The sequence below is a fragment of the Accipiter gentilis genome, chromosome 25 (assembly GCF_929443795.1).
Source record: "Accipiter gentilis chromosome 25, bAccGen1.1, whole genome shotgun sequence".
Classification (NCBI taxonomy): Eukaryota; Metazoa; Chordata; class Aves; order Accipitriformes; family Accipitridae; genus Astur; species Astur gentilis.
The window spans coordinates 12,142,587-12,160,862 of NC_064904.1; the positions used below are offsets into that span (position 1 = coordinate 12,142,587).

General features: G+C 34.8%; 1 protein-coding gene across 6 annotated transcripts in view; it reads left to right on the plus strand.

The window, feature by feature from the left end:
- The window catches only part of KLC1 (kinesin light chain 1), a 50,882-nt gene that overhangs the window by 25,910 nt on the left and 6,696 nt on the right, over nt 1–18,276 (plus strand). Inside the window, exons 7-15 of one of the 6 annotated variants that reach the window (XM_049828362.1) lie at nt 559–660; nt 1,302–1,475; nt 1,586–1,685; nt 2,569–2,618; nt 2,708–2,775; nt 4,295–4,403; nt 7,897–8,058; nt 13,385–13,515; nt 18,183–18,249. In XM_049828362.1, coding sequence (XP_049684319.1) covers nt 559–660; nt 1,302–1,475; nt 1,586–1,685; nt 2,569–2,618; nt 2,708–2,775; nt 4,295–4,403; nt 7,897–8,058; nt 13,385–13,515; nt 18,183–18,249 — 963 coding nt within the window. The other 5 variants (XM_049828363.1, XM_049828364.1, XM_049828365.1 and 2 more) reach the window with 5 other exon arrangements.

The window sequence follows — 18,276 nt, forward strand, 5'->3', positions numbered from 1 at the left end:
TTGAGCATTATATTCAATACTGTTTCACCACAAATGACTCGCACATATTTGATTTTGGATTGCATGGATTTTCTATGGGAAATTAATTTGTGAAGAAAGATTTTAATTTGCTTACTCAAATTGCTTTATTAAACTCAGATTGAAGGGGTACTTCTGATTTGTTTTACTGCTGCTTTTAAATGAAATGTAAATCAAGCTTTTGTACTTGGTGTTTAAAATTAATGTAATTATCTCACTTCATGTAGACTGTGTGAAGCAGGGCAGCTCTGAGTATAGATGTGAGAGGTAACTTAGTAAGAGAAGAACATATGAAGAAAATGGATGCACTAAATGACATTTCCACAAATGAAGCGAAAATATTTAATGATTTGGTTTTTTTCCTTTCATCGTTTGTGTATGTATGCATTCAATAATAATTATTTCTTCATTTGCAAATTTCAAGAGGTCTCCCCTGTGCATGGAAAATTTGAAAACATGAATGCATTGCAGATCTGTTCATTTGTCAGATACTTGTATCAGCAAATTCCAGTTTGTTTAATATTTCCCTACTGTTGACAGGTGGCAGCAACTCTAAACAATCTTGCAGTACTTTATGGTAAACGGGGAAAGTACAAAGAAGCTGAACCATTGTGTAAGCGAGCTCTGGAAATCAGAGAAAAGGTATGAGTAAAAGAATACAGCACGTTTGAATGGATTTTCTGAGGGAGAGGGCAAAGTTAAACACTTTTTTAGTGTTCTGGTTGCGTAGATCTGTCAGATAAACTGCAGAGTTAGCAATGCCCTAGTAGTTAGGAGTGTCTGAAATTCAAAACAGTAGTAAATTCCAGTAGTCCTATGGAGCTGTTGGAGCATTCTGGGTATATTCTAAATTCTGTCTAGTGTAATAAACCTTCTTTACCTTTTTCTTTCCTCTCTTATATTTAAGTAATCTTTGATTTGACAAGAGCATTGGAATTAAAAATGAAGCATCATTAAAATTTTTAAGTTGATTATTCTATGACTATGTGGATATTTATTTTAGTCCATGAGACTGAATGCCTGCATCTTCAGGCTTTTAGAATATGCTGCATACAATGTTATTATACTACTCTACATTATTCCTGTTTGAATTGTTCTACAGCATTCTCAGTTTGTAATAGAATTGGGTAATTTTCATATCTTTCAAATGTGAATACTGCTTTTGTCATCCTCATGTTGAACTGATGGGGAATAAAAACTAATGGGGTATTTCTAAATGATGCATTTCTAAACCCTGATATGATGATTGGAGCATGTTTTAATATAAGGTATTTCATTTTCAGGTCCTGGGGAAAGATCACCCTGATGTTGCCAAACAATTAAATAACTTGGCTTTACTATGTCAGAACCAGGGTAAATATGAGGAGGTTGAATACTACTATCAGAGGGCACTGGAAATTTACCAAACTAAGCTAGGACCAGATGATCCAAATGTTGCAAAAACAAAGAATAACCTGGTAAGCCTTTTATAAAGTAAATCTAAGAAATGCACCTTTATTCAGTATGTATTGTATTTATTGTTTATCAAGCTAAATAAAACAGTGTGCTGATATCTTTTGTTTTTTAGGCATCCTGCTACCTAAAACAGGGCAAATTTAAGCAAGCGGAAACTTTATACAAAGAGATTCTTACTCGTGCTCATGAACGGGAATTTGGCTCTGTAGATGGTAAGAAACTGAGTCCCTAGATTTGAATGTATGTTTCATTTTTGTAGTTACTATGAAATAAAATCTGCAGGAAGTTAATTGTATCCTGATTAAAATTGTTGTCTGCTTGAGGTAGACTTAAAAAGTGAGATTATAGATGCATTGAAATACATTTGTTGTAAAAAAGCATTTAGATAGAGCAGTAACACTTGATTCAAAATGAGAGTTTTTCTTACATGAGGTAGACTTGGTAGGTTTATGTTTTATGGATTGTATTTCTGGCATAATTTATCTTATGTCCAGCCAAAGCCAATTTTGGTATTTTTATAGAGGCAGAAAATGTATGTCACTTTGCAGTCACAGGAAAAAGTCAGTGCAGGATTTTTAATGATATAATAAATACATTGTTAATGTGAGTCCTCCATTAATACATTGAAAGAATGCAGAAAATACCCTTAAATTGTGAATTGCATTTGACTTCAATGTACAGTGTATTTTATCAACTGTAAATCACAGTGAGGAATTTTCACTGCATTCCATCACAAGAGCTTATGCACCACTTAGTAATGGCCAAAACAGTTGTTATGATAAAAGAAATAAATGCGTATTATCTAGCACAGAACTAGGCACATGACAAATCGATGGCAGCATATACTGACTTCAAAGCTTCTCAGAAGTAACTTTCTCAGTTCAGATAAGAAAAGAAGACAGAATTGTAAAACTATGAAAGAAGAGGTGCTTGTTTTATTTATCTGCTGCTTGTAGTATGGACAGTAAGCCTTTTTTTGTGGTGGTGATGGTATAATTCTCTGGTTCACAACTTCATTTCAGAAGGGTGAAAATCAAACGATGAATACTTTGTAGTTTTTTTACTTCTATAAAATATTTTCTTCTGTTTCATCAGATGAAAATAAGCCTATTTGGATGCATGCAGAAGAGAGGGAAGAATGCAAAGTAAGGCCATTGTCATAAATCTTTTTTGGAACTTTTACTTGTTGAAGAAAAATAACTGATTTGTAACTTAAATGTTACTTTTGTTTTAGGGAAAGCAAAAAGATGGCACATCTTTTGGAGAGTATGGTGGCTGGTACAAAGCTTGCAAAGTTGACAGGTGGGTAATTTCTTTACAGAACAAACAATGTGGCCATACCCAGTATGCAGAAATGTCAGATTAAAGCATGTTTAAAAATGAAACTAAACCAGCTGCTTGCTTAGGACTATAAAAACTATAGTATTAAGAATTCAGGAACACAGTAGTCCTGAGGTTGCTTTTAATCTAGGCTGGTTAGATCTAGTAAGTGACATAAAAATTCACCAGTTGCGTTCTTGGCAGTCCTTCACATGGAAGCATAGGTCATCTTTCTTTCTTTTTATACTGTTGGTTGGCATACATGCTCTCCCTGCCCCAGCAAGACCTCTAGAGGGGGCCAGGAGTAAAAAGGAGACTATGCAAGTAACTGAGCCTTGAGTTTTCTAGCTGGCACAAGAAAACAAAATTAAACTGGCAGAATTCAGCATTATTTGAGTTTCTAAAGCTTGAAGAATATAGTTTTGTGTGATTTAAAATCTGAACTTCAAAATGGAAGAAGAGAAACAGGGACTTCAGCTTGGATTATACTTGATGAAATATTTTTTTGTTAGCTTTAATTTTGTTCCTTAACTGCCTTTTTTTAACGTGCAGGTGGTACAATGTAAGAAAAAACCTGCACCTAGTACTGATAATGTTCAGTGAGGGGGTTTAATTTCTTCAGTGTTTGAGTTCTTGTGTTTAACAAGCAACAGAACCTTTGTACTGTTGAAATCTACTCTTTTTTTCTCCATCTTGAACTCTGGGTGCAAGACATTTTGCTGGTTTGTTTTTCATATACTAGTTCATTCTAATGCATGAGGAAATCTTTTCTCTGCTGTTACTGGAGCAAAACTTCATGCAACAATTCTGTGACTGAGCTAATTCTCATTGTGTCATTGAAACAAACATGTTTTGTTGGAGTGTGACTTGTTAATGGAATGTGTGGTGGGGTTTTTTTTCTAATATTTTTTTTTCCTTTACTGTTCAAGCATAGTTTGAATGCATAGAAACTGCAAATAGGTGTTAAGTAAAAGCTGGTGAAAGGAACTTTTGATTTGTTTTGTGACTAACACATGCTACAGTAATGGTCACTGTATGCATGAGTAGGCATATTTTCTGGAAGCTTCACAACTACTTAGTTGGACACACTCAGATTGAGCTGAATTTTCACCTCAAGGTGCATCTGGAAACAGATTGAGTAGATCTAGAGGCTAGTTAATAACTTCCACTTTCAGGGCTGTTGACTAATCATAGTGTGAGCTGTTAATGCACTTTGAAAGGGGTTAACAGGTTTTTCCACGTACATGAAGTACAAATCAAATCAAATAATTAAATTTGGAAAAGACCTCTAAGATCATAAAGTCCCACTGTCAACCCAACACCACCATGCTCACTAAACCAACCATATACAGTGTAGTATATTTCAAGACAGACTTACTAAATAATTACAAGAAATATGACAAATACTATATTAATTTAAGTTTTTATTAGTTTGTGAATTGAGAAGAGTTGAGTGTGTGTGCCTATGTATATATACTTCTTTGTTTTCTTCTTTAAATAGTCCAACAGTAACAACTACCTTAAAGAACCTTGGGGCACTTTACAGACGACAGGGCAAATTTGAAGCTGCTGAAACATTAGAAGAGGCAGCAATGAGGTCTCGTAAACAGGCAAGTATGATAATTCACCTTAATGATGTTTCTGCATTGTGATCATGCAGATTTTCAAGTTCAGTATCTTATTGTACACGCAGAATATATAAACTTTTAGCTATTCAGTTTCTGGTGCCTGGTGTTGCCCGCTAATTTCAGTCTGAACTGGTCATAAACTGATCCCATGTTAACACTTGAAAACTGGTTAATTGCTAGGGCAGTGGCACCATGTACTGCGGGCATGACTCACATTGAGGGTGAAATTGTGTGGAAGATGGAAGAGCAGAAAACACTGTATTGGCCAGTAGTCCTCAGTGGGCTACAAGTCCTGTGAGAGAAACTGTAGTTAGGGGAAAACGGAGAGTTTCTATTGATAATCTCCTTTGGCAGTAATGCTGTTCTATTTTTAATAAGGAGCTGTCAAACTTACAAATGTTCTGTTTCTGCATACAACTGACTGACTGGTGCAGACCTTTAGAAGACCATTATAAATTTGTTAGTTGCTGTTTCTGTTACTTTTGCAAACCAATGGAATGGATATTACAGTTTAAGGGGGCACTATTCTTCTTTTAATGTGGAGAAGTTCTGTGCTGTCTCTGTGCTCTCAAATCTGCCGTTCAGGTAACCCTTTCTCAGTCTTAGAAGGTGGGAGAGAGTTTGTTTTTGCTGGGGTTTTATTGGCTTTTTGGTTTTCCCTTCCCTATTGGATGATTTGATACAATGTCTTTTATAAAAGTACTTAAAACTGAGCAAGCAAACACAGCTTGTCAGTCAGTGTTAAAATGGAAAGCAAAATAAGAAAATACAAGTGAATAAAAAAAATTGGAAAGTTCAATTTTAATTTCATTTTTATGCAATAGTAAATAAGATTGTATTTTTTTTCAGAAGTGTTTTGTTTTGTTTTGTGGGTTTTTTTTCTTATATGTCTATGTGAAGTTCTAAACTCAAATTCTAAATTCAAGTAAACTGACTTAAGTGATGGACCATATCTTGATTAATAATGTACTGGTTTTTATTGGTTATACTGATTTGAAGTTGTATTTTAAAGAATGATACTGCAGTGTTTGATGTATATAGAAGCAGATTTCTGGAAAAGGGGGAGAGCAGAAAAGCTCGTGGCAAACCTTGTGCTCTTCTGGTGAATTCAGCAACAGTTTCCTTTGATATAAGGTGGCATAAGTTCTTTCTTCCACAAAAGATGATGGAAAACTTTAGAGTGTTTGCCAAATAAATGGAATGAGACTGGTAAGAGGAAAGTATGAATCTGGGAGAAAAGTTCTTCGGCAAGGAAAATTGAAGGGTGGAGGGGAAATAGTTGATACAGATACTTTCTTTAACTGAGGATGATTTTCACATGCTTTTACTGAAGGTTAATTTTCAGTGTGTCTCTCATGCAAATGTGATTTGAAAGTAAGAAATGAACATGCGCTGCATCTTAACATACTTGCTTTGGTTCTTAGTTTTAGTGTCGCCATTACATGTGGTAATTTTTTAGCGCAAACAGATACAACCAGGATAAATTGACATAATATAATAGTAATAAGAAGACTGGAAGAAAACGTAGCTTGTAGTTACGTTTGTTCCCTTTTTTTATATAAAAAAACTCAACAAACAAAATGGAGTACCAACTGCTCAAGTTTTAAATTTTTACTGGGAAGCTTGGAATTGGTTATTTGGAAATTAAGGATGGGAGGATCTTGCTATTGGAGAAGTCTCTTTCAGAGTCCCCATTTAATCAGTCTGCTTCTGGCTTGCCAGTACCGCTGCAAAAACTGTTCTTGTCTCCATTTTCCATAGAGCCTGCTGGAGGCTTGCTGCTGCTACTTTATTGTTATTATGCATGCTTTGGATTTTCACTGGTGCATGATATATCACCTATACCATAATATATCACATTACGCACAGCACTAGTTTTGGAAGTGTAGGAAACAATGCTGTCTTACTAGCAGCATTTAACACTACCTTTCCATTCTAGGTCATTAAAGGAGGACAGACAGGGTTAATGCATTTCCCCTTTTGAGCTAAAAGCAAAGAGGTACTTCTGTTCCCAGGTGTGGAAAAGCATCACTCCTCCACAGCTCTGTTCTCCTTCATGCGTGTTTTGTTCGCTTCAGCTGCTGGGATGTCTACGCTAGATTTCTGAAGACCGGTGAAGTTTTTTGTCCTTCATCTTTCATGACAGAATGGAACAAACTGGGAAAGTGCAGTTCCCTGTCCCTTCATTTTTTTATTTTTTTAACAAAAATATTTATTTTTTTTTAAGTGAGGTGAATGAGAGGTGATAGAGCTTCAGAACAGAACCTAGAGTATGTATGTGATACATCACCTCCTTAGTGGTGATTTTCGGCCATTTTGAGCCTACGCTTCTCTACCATCTGAGAGCTCTAGCCGCTTTTCTGTACCTTACAGCCATGTGGAAGTGAAAAATATAATCATTCTATGTTGGTTTCATGCGTCATTGTGTGTAGAATTCCATTAGGGAGGGCTGTTTTGCTCTTCAGTTAGTGGAAGGCAGCTATATGGGAACCAAGAACCTGATTTCTCCATGCCACTAGAACAACTTTCATTCTTATTAATGAACTTTACTTTTAAGTGGAATTTTGGCATGATTTTCACTTTCTGTATTGTGGTAGACACTCTGGATTTGTTGCACAGATCCGCTGCTGCATTTGCTGCTAAGGCTGCCCAGTGAAAGTTGCAGAATACTTTATTATGTGTAAGGCATTCATCTGGGTTCTCTTTCTGTCAGCAAATACCGTTTATGACGTGGAGTAGGTTTATTATAAAGAAGACAGAACTGAAAAAAAGTATGACTTGGACTTTGTTAATTCCTGGTTTCTGTGTTAAAGATTTTGCCTTTAGTGCAAGGTTTTCATAGGTATTTTAGCGCTTCTAAGATACTTAAAGGATTATTTGGTGATTGATGGGCATTTCTTAACACAAAGGAAACATATTTTATTGACCATATATATAATCTGTTCTATTACAAGCTTATTTTCTATTTGATTTCTTACTGAAGGATAAATTGTACTGCTGTGCCAAGTGTCATAAGTCAGTATTTTTAAATAACACAACCTGTGTCTTAGGTATTAGATACTCAGACACCTGCAACGTTCTTTCCAAAAGTGGGTGAATACTGCACCATTGGATAGGTGGAAAACTGAGAATTGCGTTGACTTTTCATGATGTATAAATTGCTAAATATTAAGCTGGGGCCAAATGGCTTAAGGTAAGTGACAGGAACACCACGAGGCTTTGACAAGTGATAGGGAAGGAGGAAAAGAATGGCAAGTCACCGAATTCTGAAACTACCAGGCTGTCTGTCCACTTCATGCTGTGTTGATTCCTGCAATGTATAAAGGGCAACTCAACTGCCCTTTGAAAGCAGAATTGGGGTGGTGGAGTTACGGCTTGGTTTGACTTCTTTCTTGGTATGGTTATTGTATGTAAGTTGTAGATTAATACAGCTTGTAATAAAATAAAGCCTTTTCCCATTTTGTCTAATTCTCAGGGTCTTGACAATGTTCATAAACAGAGAGTTGCTGAAGTGCTGAATGACCCTGAGAGCATAGAAAAAAGGCGAAGCCGAGAAAGCCTCAATGTTGATGTGGTAAAGTACGAGAGTGGTCCTGATGGAGGCGAGGAAGTGAGTATGAGCGTAGAATGGAATGGGGTAAGTACAGTACACAGTTTAAGAAAATAGCCTAGATAAATTATCACCGTAACAAATATGTTGTCCATTCACCAGCCTATTGTGTTTTCAGTAGTTTCTTGGTTGATCTACTTTGTATTTTGTAATTTTGCAGAATCAATTAAGAAATGAAGAATAACATTTTGTTTATCATAACATAATGTAAAAAAAATTGTAATATTTTGAAATTTTAAAACATCATTTCTGTTGTTGTCCTGAATGGTGAAATTTCTTCCAGAATCCCAAGCAGCTGTATTTAACTCTTAAGTTGTTTAATGCTGATTGAGTGTCCTGGTTATGGTCTGGTGTACAATTGCTTGTCCATGGTTTCTTTTTACTGGTAGAAATATTCTGGCAATTAACTAACTTTTGCTTTTGTCCTTTTGGTGCCATATTTGCCCATATTTTAAATGTTTCTTCTAAAAATAGTGCATCTGTTCAAATCACAAAGAACATTTGCTATGGAGGTATGTTAGGTGTTATCAGTTTTAGAGTAAATCAAAGTGATCAGTCTAACACTAAAATGATTCCAATCTCCTTACCCAACTTGTTAGAGGAAATAATGTCACTTTTCAAGCTGCTATACAAGCCATTTTAAGAAGCAGTGCCATCACATAACATTGTGATCGTAAGTTCACATTTCTTAAGTGAAATATTAATATCACTTTCCTGTATTAGAATTTGACTGGAGTAAGGGCTTGTTCCTATTTGTTTCCCATATATTGGCTTCACTGTGGAACACTGTCATAAAGTAAAAACATATATATAAAATGTGATTACATATGCATTTTTCTAACCATTGTTTTCTTTTAATTTGAAAGATAGTGCAAGCTTTCAGTTATTGATCTGCTTATGTAGTTGTTCGCTTCTGTCACCAGCTTTCCCATGCTTTATCCCATTGCTGGCAATGGGATATATATTGCTCTGTTAACTAACTCCTAGCTGCAGTTCTGCTGAAAATATTCTTTTAGATTATAAAAGTGGTGTTGCCTGCTTTTGCTATATGGGAGGGGAAGTAGCCTACTTTGCAATATTGAGTGTTCTGAAGTTTTGTTTCTCTTACAATAGCAATCTTTTTTTTTCCTCTTTTTTTAGCCACATGAGCCAAAGTTTAGCATTCCAAAGAAACCTCGATAAAACGCATACTGCTTTAGTCTTAAAGGAGAATGTTCTTTCCATCTTTGCTTTTGTCTCTTTATTATTGTTTTCTTGGCATTGGTGTTCTCAGTGCCAAGACAGTCAATCAGCATCTGTTGTGAATAATACTGCATCATTAATAAAGCCAAAGTAAGGTTGGATAACTCTTTTTTTAATTCTCATTTTGCCCGTTCAGCATTAGAACTGTGTACTGTACTCCTCCCTTAATTTTCGCTATACTTTGCATGACTATATGTTCTAAATGGATTAAACTTTTTTCTGTTATTGACATTAATTAAACAAGCATGCAGGTTTTGGATTGAAAGGACCTTCTGTGGAAAAGCAATAGACAGTATTTCTAGGTCAATATTTGAATCAAACTCAGTGATAAAATTTGTTGATCTGAAAAATTAGATTTTGACCTCTCAGGGCAAACAAGCTTTTCATTTTTAGTGTGCTGAAGTGACATTGCTTTATTTTCATCTTTGTTACTTCTTTTTTCTCCTTTTAAGAGAAGGTATTTTGTATTACATGTTTTACATAAAGTGGGCAACTCTCTCTCCCTCTACCCTGCTAGTGTTTCTATCTCAGTGCTGTTCTTTCCTCTACTTCATATTGTGTAGGTTTTCTTACCCTCGTGTGTTTCCTCCAGACAAAATATTCTGATTCATAAAGTATAGTAGAATTTTTTACTTCAGTGTGCAGAGCCTGAAGAGAGGCCTGCCTTTTCCATTTAAATTCTTCTGAAGTCATCAAGCTGACTCATGGTTTTGGTTGTCAGAGAGAATAGGTGGAGTGTGTAAAGCAACGAACTTCAACAAAAAATTTTTGTTGGAAGATTTACTGTAATTAAGTGACTTCCATATGTAATGTAATCCATATTAAGCATTATATTCTTTGATGTAATATCTTACACTCTTACAAAAAAGACCTGAAATACCTATTGAAGTAAATCTGCCATTAACTGTTAAAACAGACACGTTAAGTGACGTTGCATAGTGCATTTTTACATGTTTCTTATGAAGTCCATCCCTTAAAGTTAGCTTGAAAATGCAAATAAATACTCAGTCTTAAAAATTCAGGGTAGAAATCCCGGATTTGTATCCCGTATTACATTTTTATATAAAAAATGACAGTGGGTATCTGTAGTTGGCATTTCTGTAAATTGATCTTGCAGCCAGTTGCAGGACATAAAAATCTTTGTGATATGATAGTGCTTAATTTAAGATAATGTTCCCAATGTGAAGAAGTATCTTTTCTTATTCTGACCCATATGCTTCAAAAAGATAAGCTTTTGGGCATGAAAGTCTGCTTTCAGGTGTGAAATGAAAGCAATAAATTTCTCTGCCATAGACTAGCTGGTAAGAGTTGCTCTTGCTTAATAAGAAGTGCCAGACAGTCAGAGGTGCATTGTAGCAGACAACTGCAAAGTACAGGAGGGGATGATGGTGGGGAGGTGTAAGCAAAAGTAGTAAGGTGATTCTCATTCTGAGTGACATAAAAATTGGCAATTAAACTTTGCTGCAAATGGATATCTCTTGTGATTATTTTTTGTTGTTGTTTACACTGGATTTAGGACTTTTTTTAATCCTAAGCTTAGGATTAAAACATTAACAAAACATCCTAAGATGTTTTGTTAATCATGCAGTCAGTCAGTGTTTAACTTGGGAGTTTGATGTTTTTATTTCAGATCTGAAGTACCCAAAAGCTTGTCTGCTTATTCCTAATGTGCTAGTTAGCGTAATAAAAGTTATACTCTCTAACTACCAAATTTGTCTTGCCTTTATTCTTTGAATCATTATCACTACTATAGCATTGCTGATTTAAGACCACAGGAATAGTTAGCCTTTTCACTGATCTAATACTTCTAATTGGAATTTCGACTTCAGTTTATTCAGTCCTGCAAAGCTGAAGTTTGTTTTAAAGTGTGAACAGTATGTGCAATTTAGTTTGAAACATAAATAATCAGATTTTGATCTTCTGATCACGTGGTAGCAAGGCATTTTGCCATTTCCAAGAATAATTTGAATTACTGTTCATTCCTTGCTATAGGTAAAGGCTCTCAAAACAATTTCTTAAGACTGTCAGTAATGGTCTGTGTGCTTACACCAAGAATGGAAAGTGTGTTAATTGAACCACAGCTTATTTTTAAAGGTGGATTCTTTCTGCTGCCTCACTGCATTAGGGGGAGAAGTTTCCACTTGGATTATATATATATATATATATATATACACACACAGATATGTTCTAAAAATATTAATGAAACTCAATTGCCACAAGTCAGTTGAATTCTAATTCCTTAAAGGAATGAACAGAATTTTGTCTGGAGGTTAGGGGAAGGCCTCTTTCTTCTTGCAGTTCTGTTTTGAGGAAAATTCCTGACAGAAGTTAAAGCTGAAATGAATGCACCTTGCTCTGTTCCTTTCTTCTGGGTTTTTTTTTTTTTCCTTTATTTTTATTTTTGTGTTAATGTCAGCTGAAAAAAAAATCCTTTCTTTGTTTACAAAATGTAATACTAAAGCTATGCCTTCTTAAAGGTGTTTTGTATTTTATACAAATTCTAACTTAAAGAATGCACAGCATCCTTCACGCTCATTTGTAAGTTGCATATTAGTGATATAGACAAAACTGTATAAAGATATATGTTCTGGTAATTGCAAGGGCCTGCACTTTGTTCTTAAGGGCAGTCCAAATACTTACTCCAGAAAAAATTGTTTTGAATGTGACCTAGAAATACTGTAAACATAACTGTTCAAAATTGAAAACTGTTGAATTTTTCCCAACAGTTTCATTCAGTTTTTCTCTCTCCATTTCTGACAGGCCTAGATGCCTTTTGTGATTCTTATACTGTCTCCTGCATGACGGGCGTGCACCATCTTCAAGCTTTAACTTCTCTCTTCAGTACTGACTGCTGTGTTTTAGCAAACCCCTTAAGATTCTTGTCAGAGCTACACTTCCCTGTAAACTGGCCATTCCTTCAGTGCTGGTGTCTTTATTTGGTTTTCTATTTCTGTACATGTGTAGCTTTGCCAGATATGTATCTAGTCATACAAAATGTTATTACAACCATTTGCTGTGTGTAATACATTAGTAAAAAAAAAAGTAATAATGAACTTTATAAGTAGCTGTTCACTATGGAAAAAAGGTAGTTAAAAGTATCACACAAGGTATTATTGAAATGGCATGATGGTGATCTTTACAGGAGAAAAACCAAACAAACCCCGTAAAAGTAAGGCATGTTCTCCAAGTGCTTTAAAATGTATTTAGAGACCTATTACATGGTTAACATCAATATGGAACTCTGGATGTCTTCACTTATGATTATTCTAAAGTAGCATTGCTGTTTAGTCTTTGTGTGAGATTTTGGCAATTATGCTTTTCTCTACTAATCTTGGTGTTCAGTGATTTGTGTATTTGTCTTTCTAACTTCTAATAAACTCACTCCAACTCAGGTGTCTGTCTTGTCTGCTTAGTAGTACTTTACTTTCTTCTTTACAATTCTTTTTTCATAATCACGTGGGATTTCTGTGAAGTAGGAGGTGTTCATTTCTTCTAATCTTACTAAACTGTTGGGGTTTTTTAAGAGTAAATAGAATTGTGGTTAGTTGGAAATTTCTTTGGATCAGCACAGCAATGTAAAACACGAATACATGTATGAAAAACTCATTTCATTGTGTTTTACGTTTTCTTTGGTGAAAGTTAAAACAAAGCACAGGAATTTAACCATACATGTTTCTGATCAGAAGTATTTTTGTTTAAGGATTTTAGGATTAATTAAACATGTTTGCAAGTAATGTAGATGTTTAGAAGGAATAATACAGGTTTTTTCTTAGACTGATGGAATGCTTTTGCTTGGGGCTTGTACTCTGTTAACCACAGTGCGCTCATATGAAATGGTGATGGTGAATTATTTGACTACTGCGGTGGGTTTGTACTGATTATTATGAATCATGGCTTGAGCATGTCTTCACACTTTAGAAATCTTTGTTACAGTTTGGAACACGTTTGTTTTGGTAAAGTTGTAGCTATATGGTATTATGTGTTTAGGTAATTGTACCAAGTATGTATTAATAGCAATAAAAAAAAATATTCATCAGTGAAATGTTTTTGAGCCAGATTTGGGGGAGGGCGAGAAACTCTTGCAGTTTCACATTTGTTCAATTTTTTTCAGGATGGCACTGGATCTTTAAAACGCAGTGGTTCCTTTAGCAAACTTCGTGCTTCCATTAGACGCAGCAGTGAGAAGCTGGTTAGAAAGCTGAAGGGAGGAAGTTCACGGGACAGTGAACCAAAGAATCCAGGGTAATTATTTATTCTTAGCTGTGCTAGTGTGCCTTCATTCTGTGCCCCCACTGTAGCCTAGTGTAGTACCTAGGGCAGTGTTTTCTTCTCTGCTTAGCTAACTGCATATCATGACAGATTTATATCTTAAAGAAAAATAAAATAGGAAATAATTTCTTATAATGAAGTTCTGTAACATCTGAGGATTTATCTGTGCTTTTAAGAGTTAACTCAATTTTAACAGTGTTTTTTCCCTTTTTACTGGTTTAGCCACTTGAAGAATTGAAAAGCCTCGTAGAATTATTGATATATGTTAGTTACCTGCAGAATTCTCCTTTTCACACAGCAGTGAAGAATAATAAAGGTTATTGGTTTTTACAGTAAAAGCTTGAATACAGTAAACCCACAACTAACATTCTTGATACAGCTTAGTATCTTGATACAGCTTTATATATTGCTGTGGGTATAAAGGGAATTACCAACTTGAGCCCTTCTCAGTTTCTATTTTGGAAACCAAAGATTTCAGAGAGCAGAGGAGAACATTGAAAAACTTGAACCTAGTTGTCCATCTCTAACATTTTGACCTTAGTGAAGTCAGTGGTAAAAACTCAAATTTTAACGAATCTGACTTCTCACTCTTTCCTATTTACCATATGATTGTGGATTTGGATGTATGTAGTATTTCTAATAAATGCCTAAAGCCATCCATTGTTTGTTGGCTGCTGCAGAGAAGCTGAAATGTTAAAATGTACTACTGTTTTTCATAATACCGCTCATGGGTGTTCCCCCTCATCCCCAACGTAATTGCAATCAGTTTTGCAGGGGGTTTTCCCCTTGCTGTGGAAAACTGGAATTCATTTAGTTGACAGGAAACTGTATGACAATGTGAATTTGAACTTACACTTTAAAACAGTTAGATTGGAGAACTTGGAGCAACTTCTGATGGAGCAACTGGATCTATGAGTAATATAGTAGATGATGATGATCGTAATACCCAAGACAGTGATCTGGAGGCAGGGTCTCAATGTGGTTTTGTAAGTGCTCCAATGAAGTTTTGCTTTATTGTTTTTATGTGGCTGTAAAACATTGTGTACAGCTGCAATACACGTAGAATTTGCTTCCTCACATATCTCTTTCAAATCCAGCCTGATCTGATTTTTAGAATTGTTAATTAAAATTTTACTCTCAGCTGCCAGAGACTTGATGTTGAAGGCACTGAATCAAATTCAAGGTCAAAAATCCCTTTGCATTAATTGATAGATCATTAAGGACTGCCTCTGAGATGATAGATTGGGAATAAACTGTGAAAAGCATGTGATTAGGAAAAGGAAATATGTAAATGTAAAATGCTTTAGGGAAAACAAGCAAATGCAAGCCAAAATAGAATAAAAGGGATTTCCTTCTTTGTCTTCAGTATTAGTATTTTTATACATTGGTTTTCTGTTTCTATTCAGTTCTGTCTAGAGTTCATACATCATAGTTCAGTTATATTCTTGTATGAGTAGATGCGTATATTCATAGCTAATTTTGTATTTTCTCCTAATTTTTGTGAGACATGGGAAGGTTTTTCAGTTTCTTAAAAGACGAAGAGTTTTATTCCTTGTTCTCTATAGTAAATAGAGCTACCTTTTTCTGCAGGTAAAGTAACTCTGTGATTATAGGTGTAGAAAATTAGGCTTATATATAACTGAAGACGTTTGGCTTTGCAGTGTCCTGTAAGAACTCCCCTGCCTTTTTATTCTGTGCACTTCAGTAGTGCTACTTGACCAATGTAGAAGTAATCTACCCACATTCACATTAATTATGTTGTGGGGTCTGTATCACCAGATAAGATTTCTTCATATAAAGACATCAGTGTGAAACAAATTTGAAAACAAAGCGATATCTTTCTTGCTTTTCCTTTTTGACAAAATATTCTTGTTTTTTAGATGTCACCGTAGTCCTCAAAGAATAATTTATTCTTAAAACTTGCAATAAGTGTGTTGCATTGACAGACTTTTATGTAGATATGCACGCTGAATGTGTAAGACAATAAATATTACAATTTCTGTTCTTGTAACGCATAGACATTTTTTAATCCTAACTTATATTAGCTGGTTTTAATAACAAATGCAAAGATTCCTGGTATTAAACACCAGCTTTGTAGATCATGAAGCATAGCTGTACATATTGCTATTCCAAGAAGTCATTTTGATTTCATTTTCTGAAGAAACTTCTGTAAGTTGATTTAATTTTTTTCTGCTTCTGAGGTTAACAAAAGGGATATTCAGCTTTTATTATGCAAACCTTTTGTTTGTAGTGTGTTTGTTAGCTGAATATTACAATACTGACATAGCATACATAGAAATAATTTTTGCTATGAAGTCAGCCACTCTAGGTAGAAGATTTATGTGCCTCCCTCCTTACCAGTATGCCTCTGCATCCCCTGCCTGTGTCTCTATGAAGACTTTATTTGAAACTGGTTTACATCTGTTGTTTAAACTGTGCTTCTGTAAATAGTAATTGGCAGTGGTGGTATGATTTTGAATGAGAAATACTCAAATAGAAATACATTAATAGCACAGCATGAAAGAAAGAAGGACTTAGTTTTCATGTTGTTGCTTGATACAGAAGGTTGGAGAGAATAAAGTGGAAAACTCATCAGGGAAATTGTTTCTTTAAAATAATGCAAAAGTCTTTTTGACAAAGAACAAATCTCTTAAGAACTGTTCTTTGAAACATACAATATCTGAAGCATAGTATCAGTTCTTTCTTCAGTTCTGTAAAAATTTAACTTTGCTTAATTAGAGTTAGGTTTTATTTACTTCATTTTGAAAATTTTGATCATACAGCAGAACAGTTAAGATTTGTAGTTTAAAAGAGGGGAGAAAATAAAAAGCTTTCATTATTGCTATTACTTACGCACCAGAAAAACAACTGCATGCAGTTTGTGCGATCATGTTTCTAACATGGAGGGAATTAAAAGTGCATTTGCCAGACTAAAGTTATTAAGTATGTTGATTTAAAAACAAACAAACAAACAAAATCAAACCCAGCCCACAAACAAAACAGTATCTCATGCGTGATTAAAAATTTCTTTTTTGATTGGCACTTCAGCAAGAACCTAAAAATACTTGTGTAAATTTTTACTGGTGGATTTTCTATTTCCCTGGAATGTTTTCTGTAAACCTATATGCTCTTTTGAAGAGTTTTATGTAATGTTTTGTTTGTGTTTTAAGGATTAACTTACTTTGATTTCCATATATAACCTCTGTTGTACATGCTTCATTGAATAAATGAGAGGAGTATACCATGCATGAGTCCTTGCTTTGTTGTTGCTAACACTCATGTCAAATATTTTAAATTGTGTGCATTCTAGCTTTTGAAACATTCAGATTTAATGCTAGGAAAAAACAGTAAGCCTATGCTATGCGGCAGCTGGTGCCTGTGTTTGTTAGTGTTTTGGTTCCTTTTTCTGCTAAGCCTTTGCTTTATGAAAGCATTTAAAACTTGTGCTTGATTTTGACTGTTAGTAGTCTTGCTTCAGTAGAAAGAAAAACTGGTGAATATCTAACGTGATCTGTATGGATAAACCTTTCCATGTTATTGGAAGGCATTGGAAACTTTGCATTATCCAGTTGTCTCAAAAGCTGTAGGTAGCCCTGCAGGATTAGGGCCTTACTGTCTTGTGAATAGTTCATCAAATATATATTCAAAGCCCTCATGTAGTAGTTTTGAAATAGTTAAAGAGCTAGTGAAAAATCAAAGCAAACATAGAACATTCTGAGTAATGTACAGAGACTTTGGGATAAAGGACATCAGACGTTCTTGTAGTCACCAAGATGATAGGAATCTTAAGACTAATCTTGAATTCTGTTACACACACTTTAAAATATTTTTGTTAAGTTTTGTATATGTTTGAGAAATGTAGATAAATTATTAATCCTCATCCCAAACAACAGTAGATATTACTGTTAATGCAGTGATATTTTGACTGTCAGTAGCTCCTGTGTAGGTGGTGATTCCCCCCCCCCCCCCTTATCTCCTTATCTGTTGCTTTCAATACAGTATTGTAGGGTTGTTACTATGGCTCAGAGCATTGTAAAGCCAAAAGCATAACCAGAGTTAATAGCAGCAACCATCTTATTTCCCTTTACTTTGAAATGAATGAAAATAAAAGATCTTAAAATGCTTTTTGAAATAGATTCTGGAGACTTACCTAGATGAGGCAGAAAGTACTAAACTAATGTTTGTTGTAGCTTTTCCGAGTTAAATGCTGCCTATGTGACAAACTTATTCCTATTTCACTTTTTTTTCCTAAACTGTCTGAATGTTTTGATGCTTTTGTAAGAAGCTGCATAAAATTGAAACTGAGAATGAATTAATTAAAAATCAATGCTAAGTCAGTGTATGTACTTGATATGCTTTAAAAATTGAGATTTTTGAGTTGAAATGAAATCAGTTGCCTGAAATGTTTAAGCTCTAAGGAGCTTGTAATTTTTTTGGTTTTATATGTAATTTAGAACCGAATATAAACATATTCTAAGTTACGTAGTTACCTTAAAGGGTATCCCCTCAGATCAGTTTTGGGGCATTGTTCCAAATCCCTTAACTGTGCATTGCTCATTGTTATACTTGTGTTTTTAGAGCTGTTAGTTTTCAGCTATTCTGATTGGTTTATCCTTGCATGTTCACTGTCCTGGTTGCAGCATGAAGCGTGCCAGTTCTCTGAATGTTCTTAACATGGGTGGCAAGGCTACTGAAGATCATTTTCAAGTAAGAAGCCCTACAATACTCTTACAA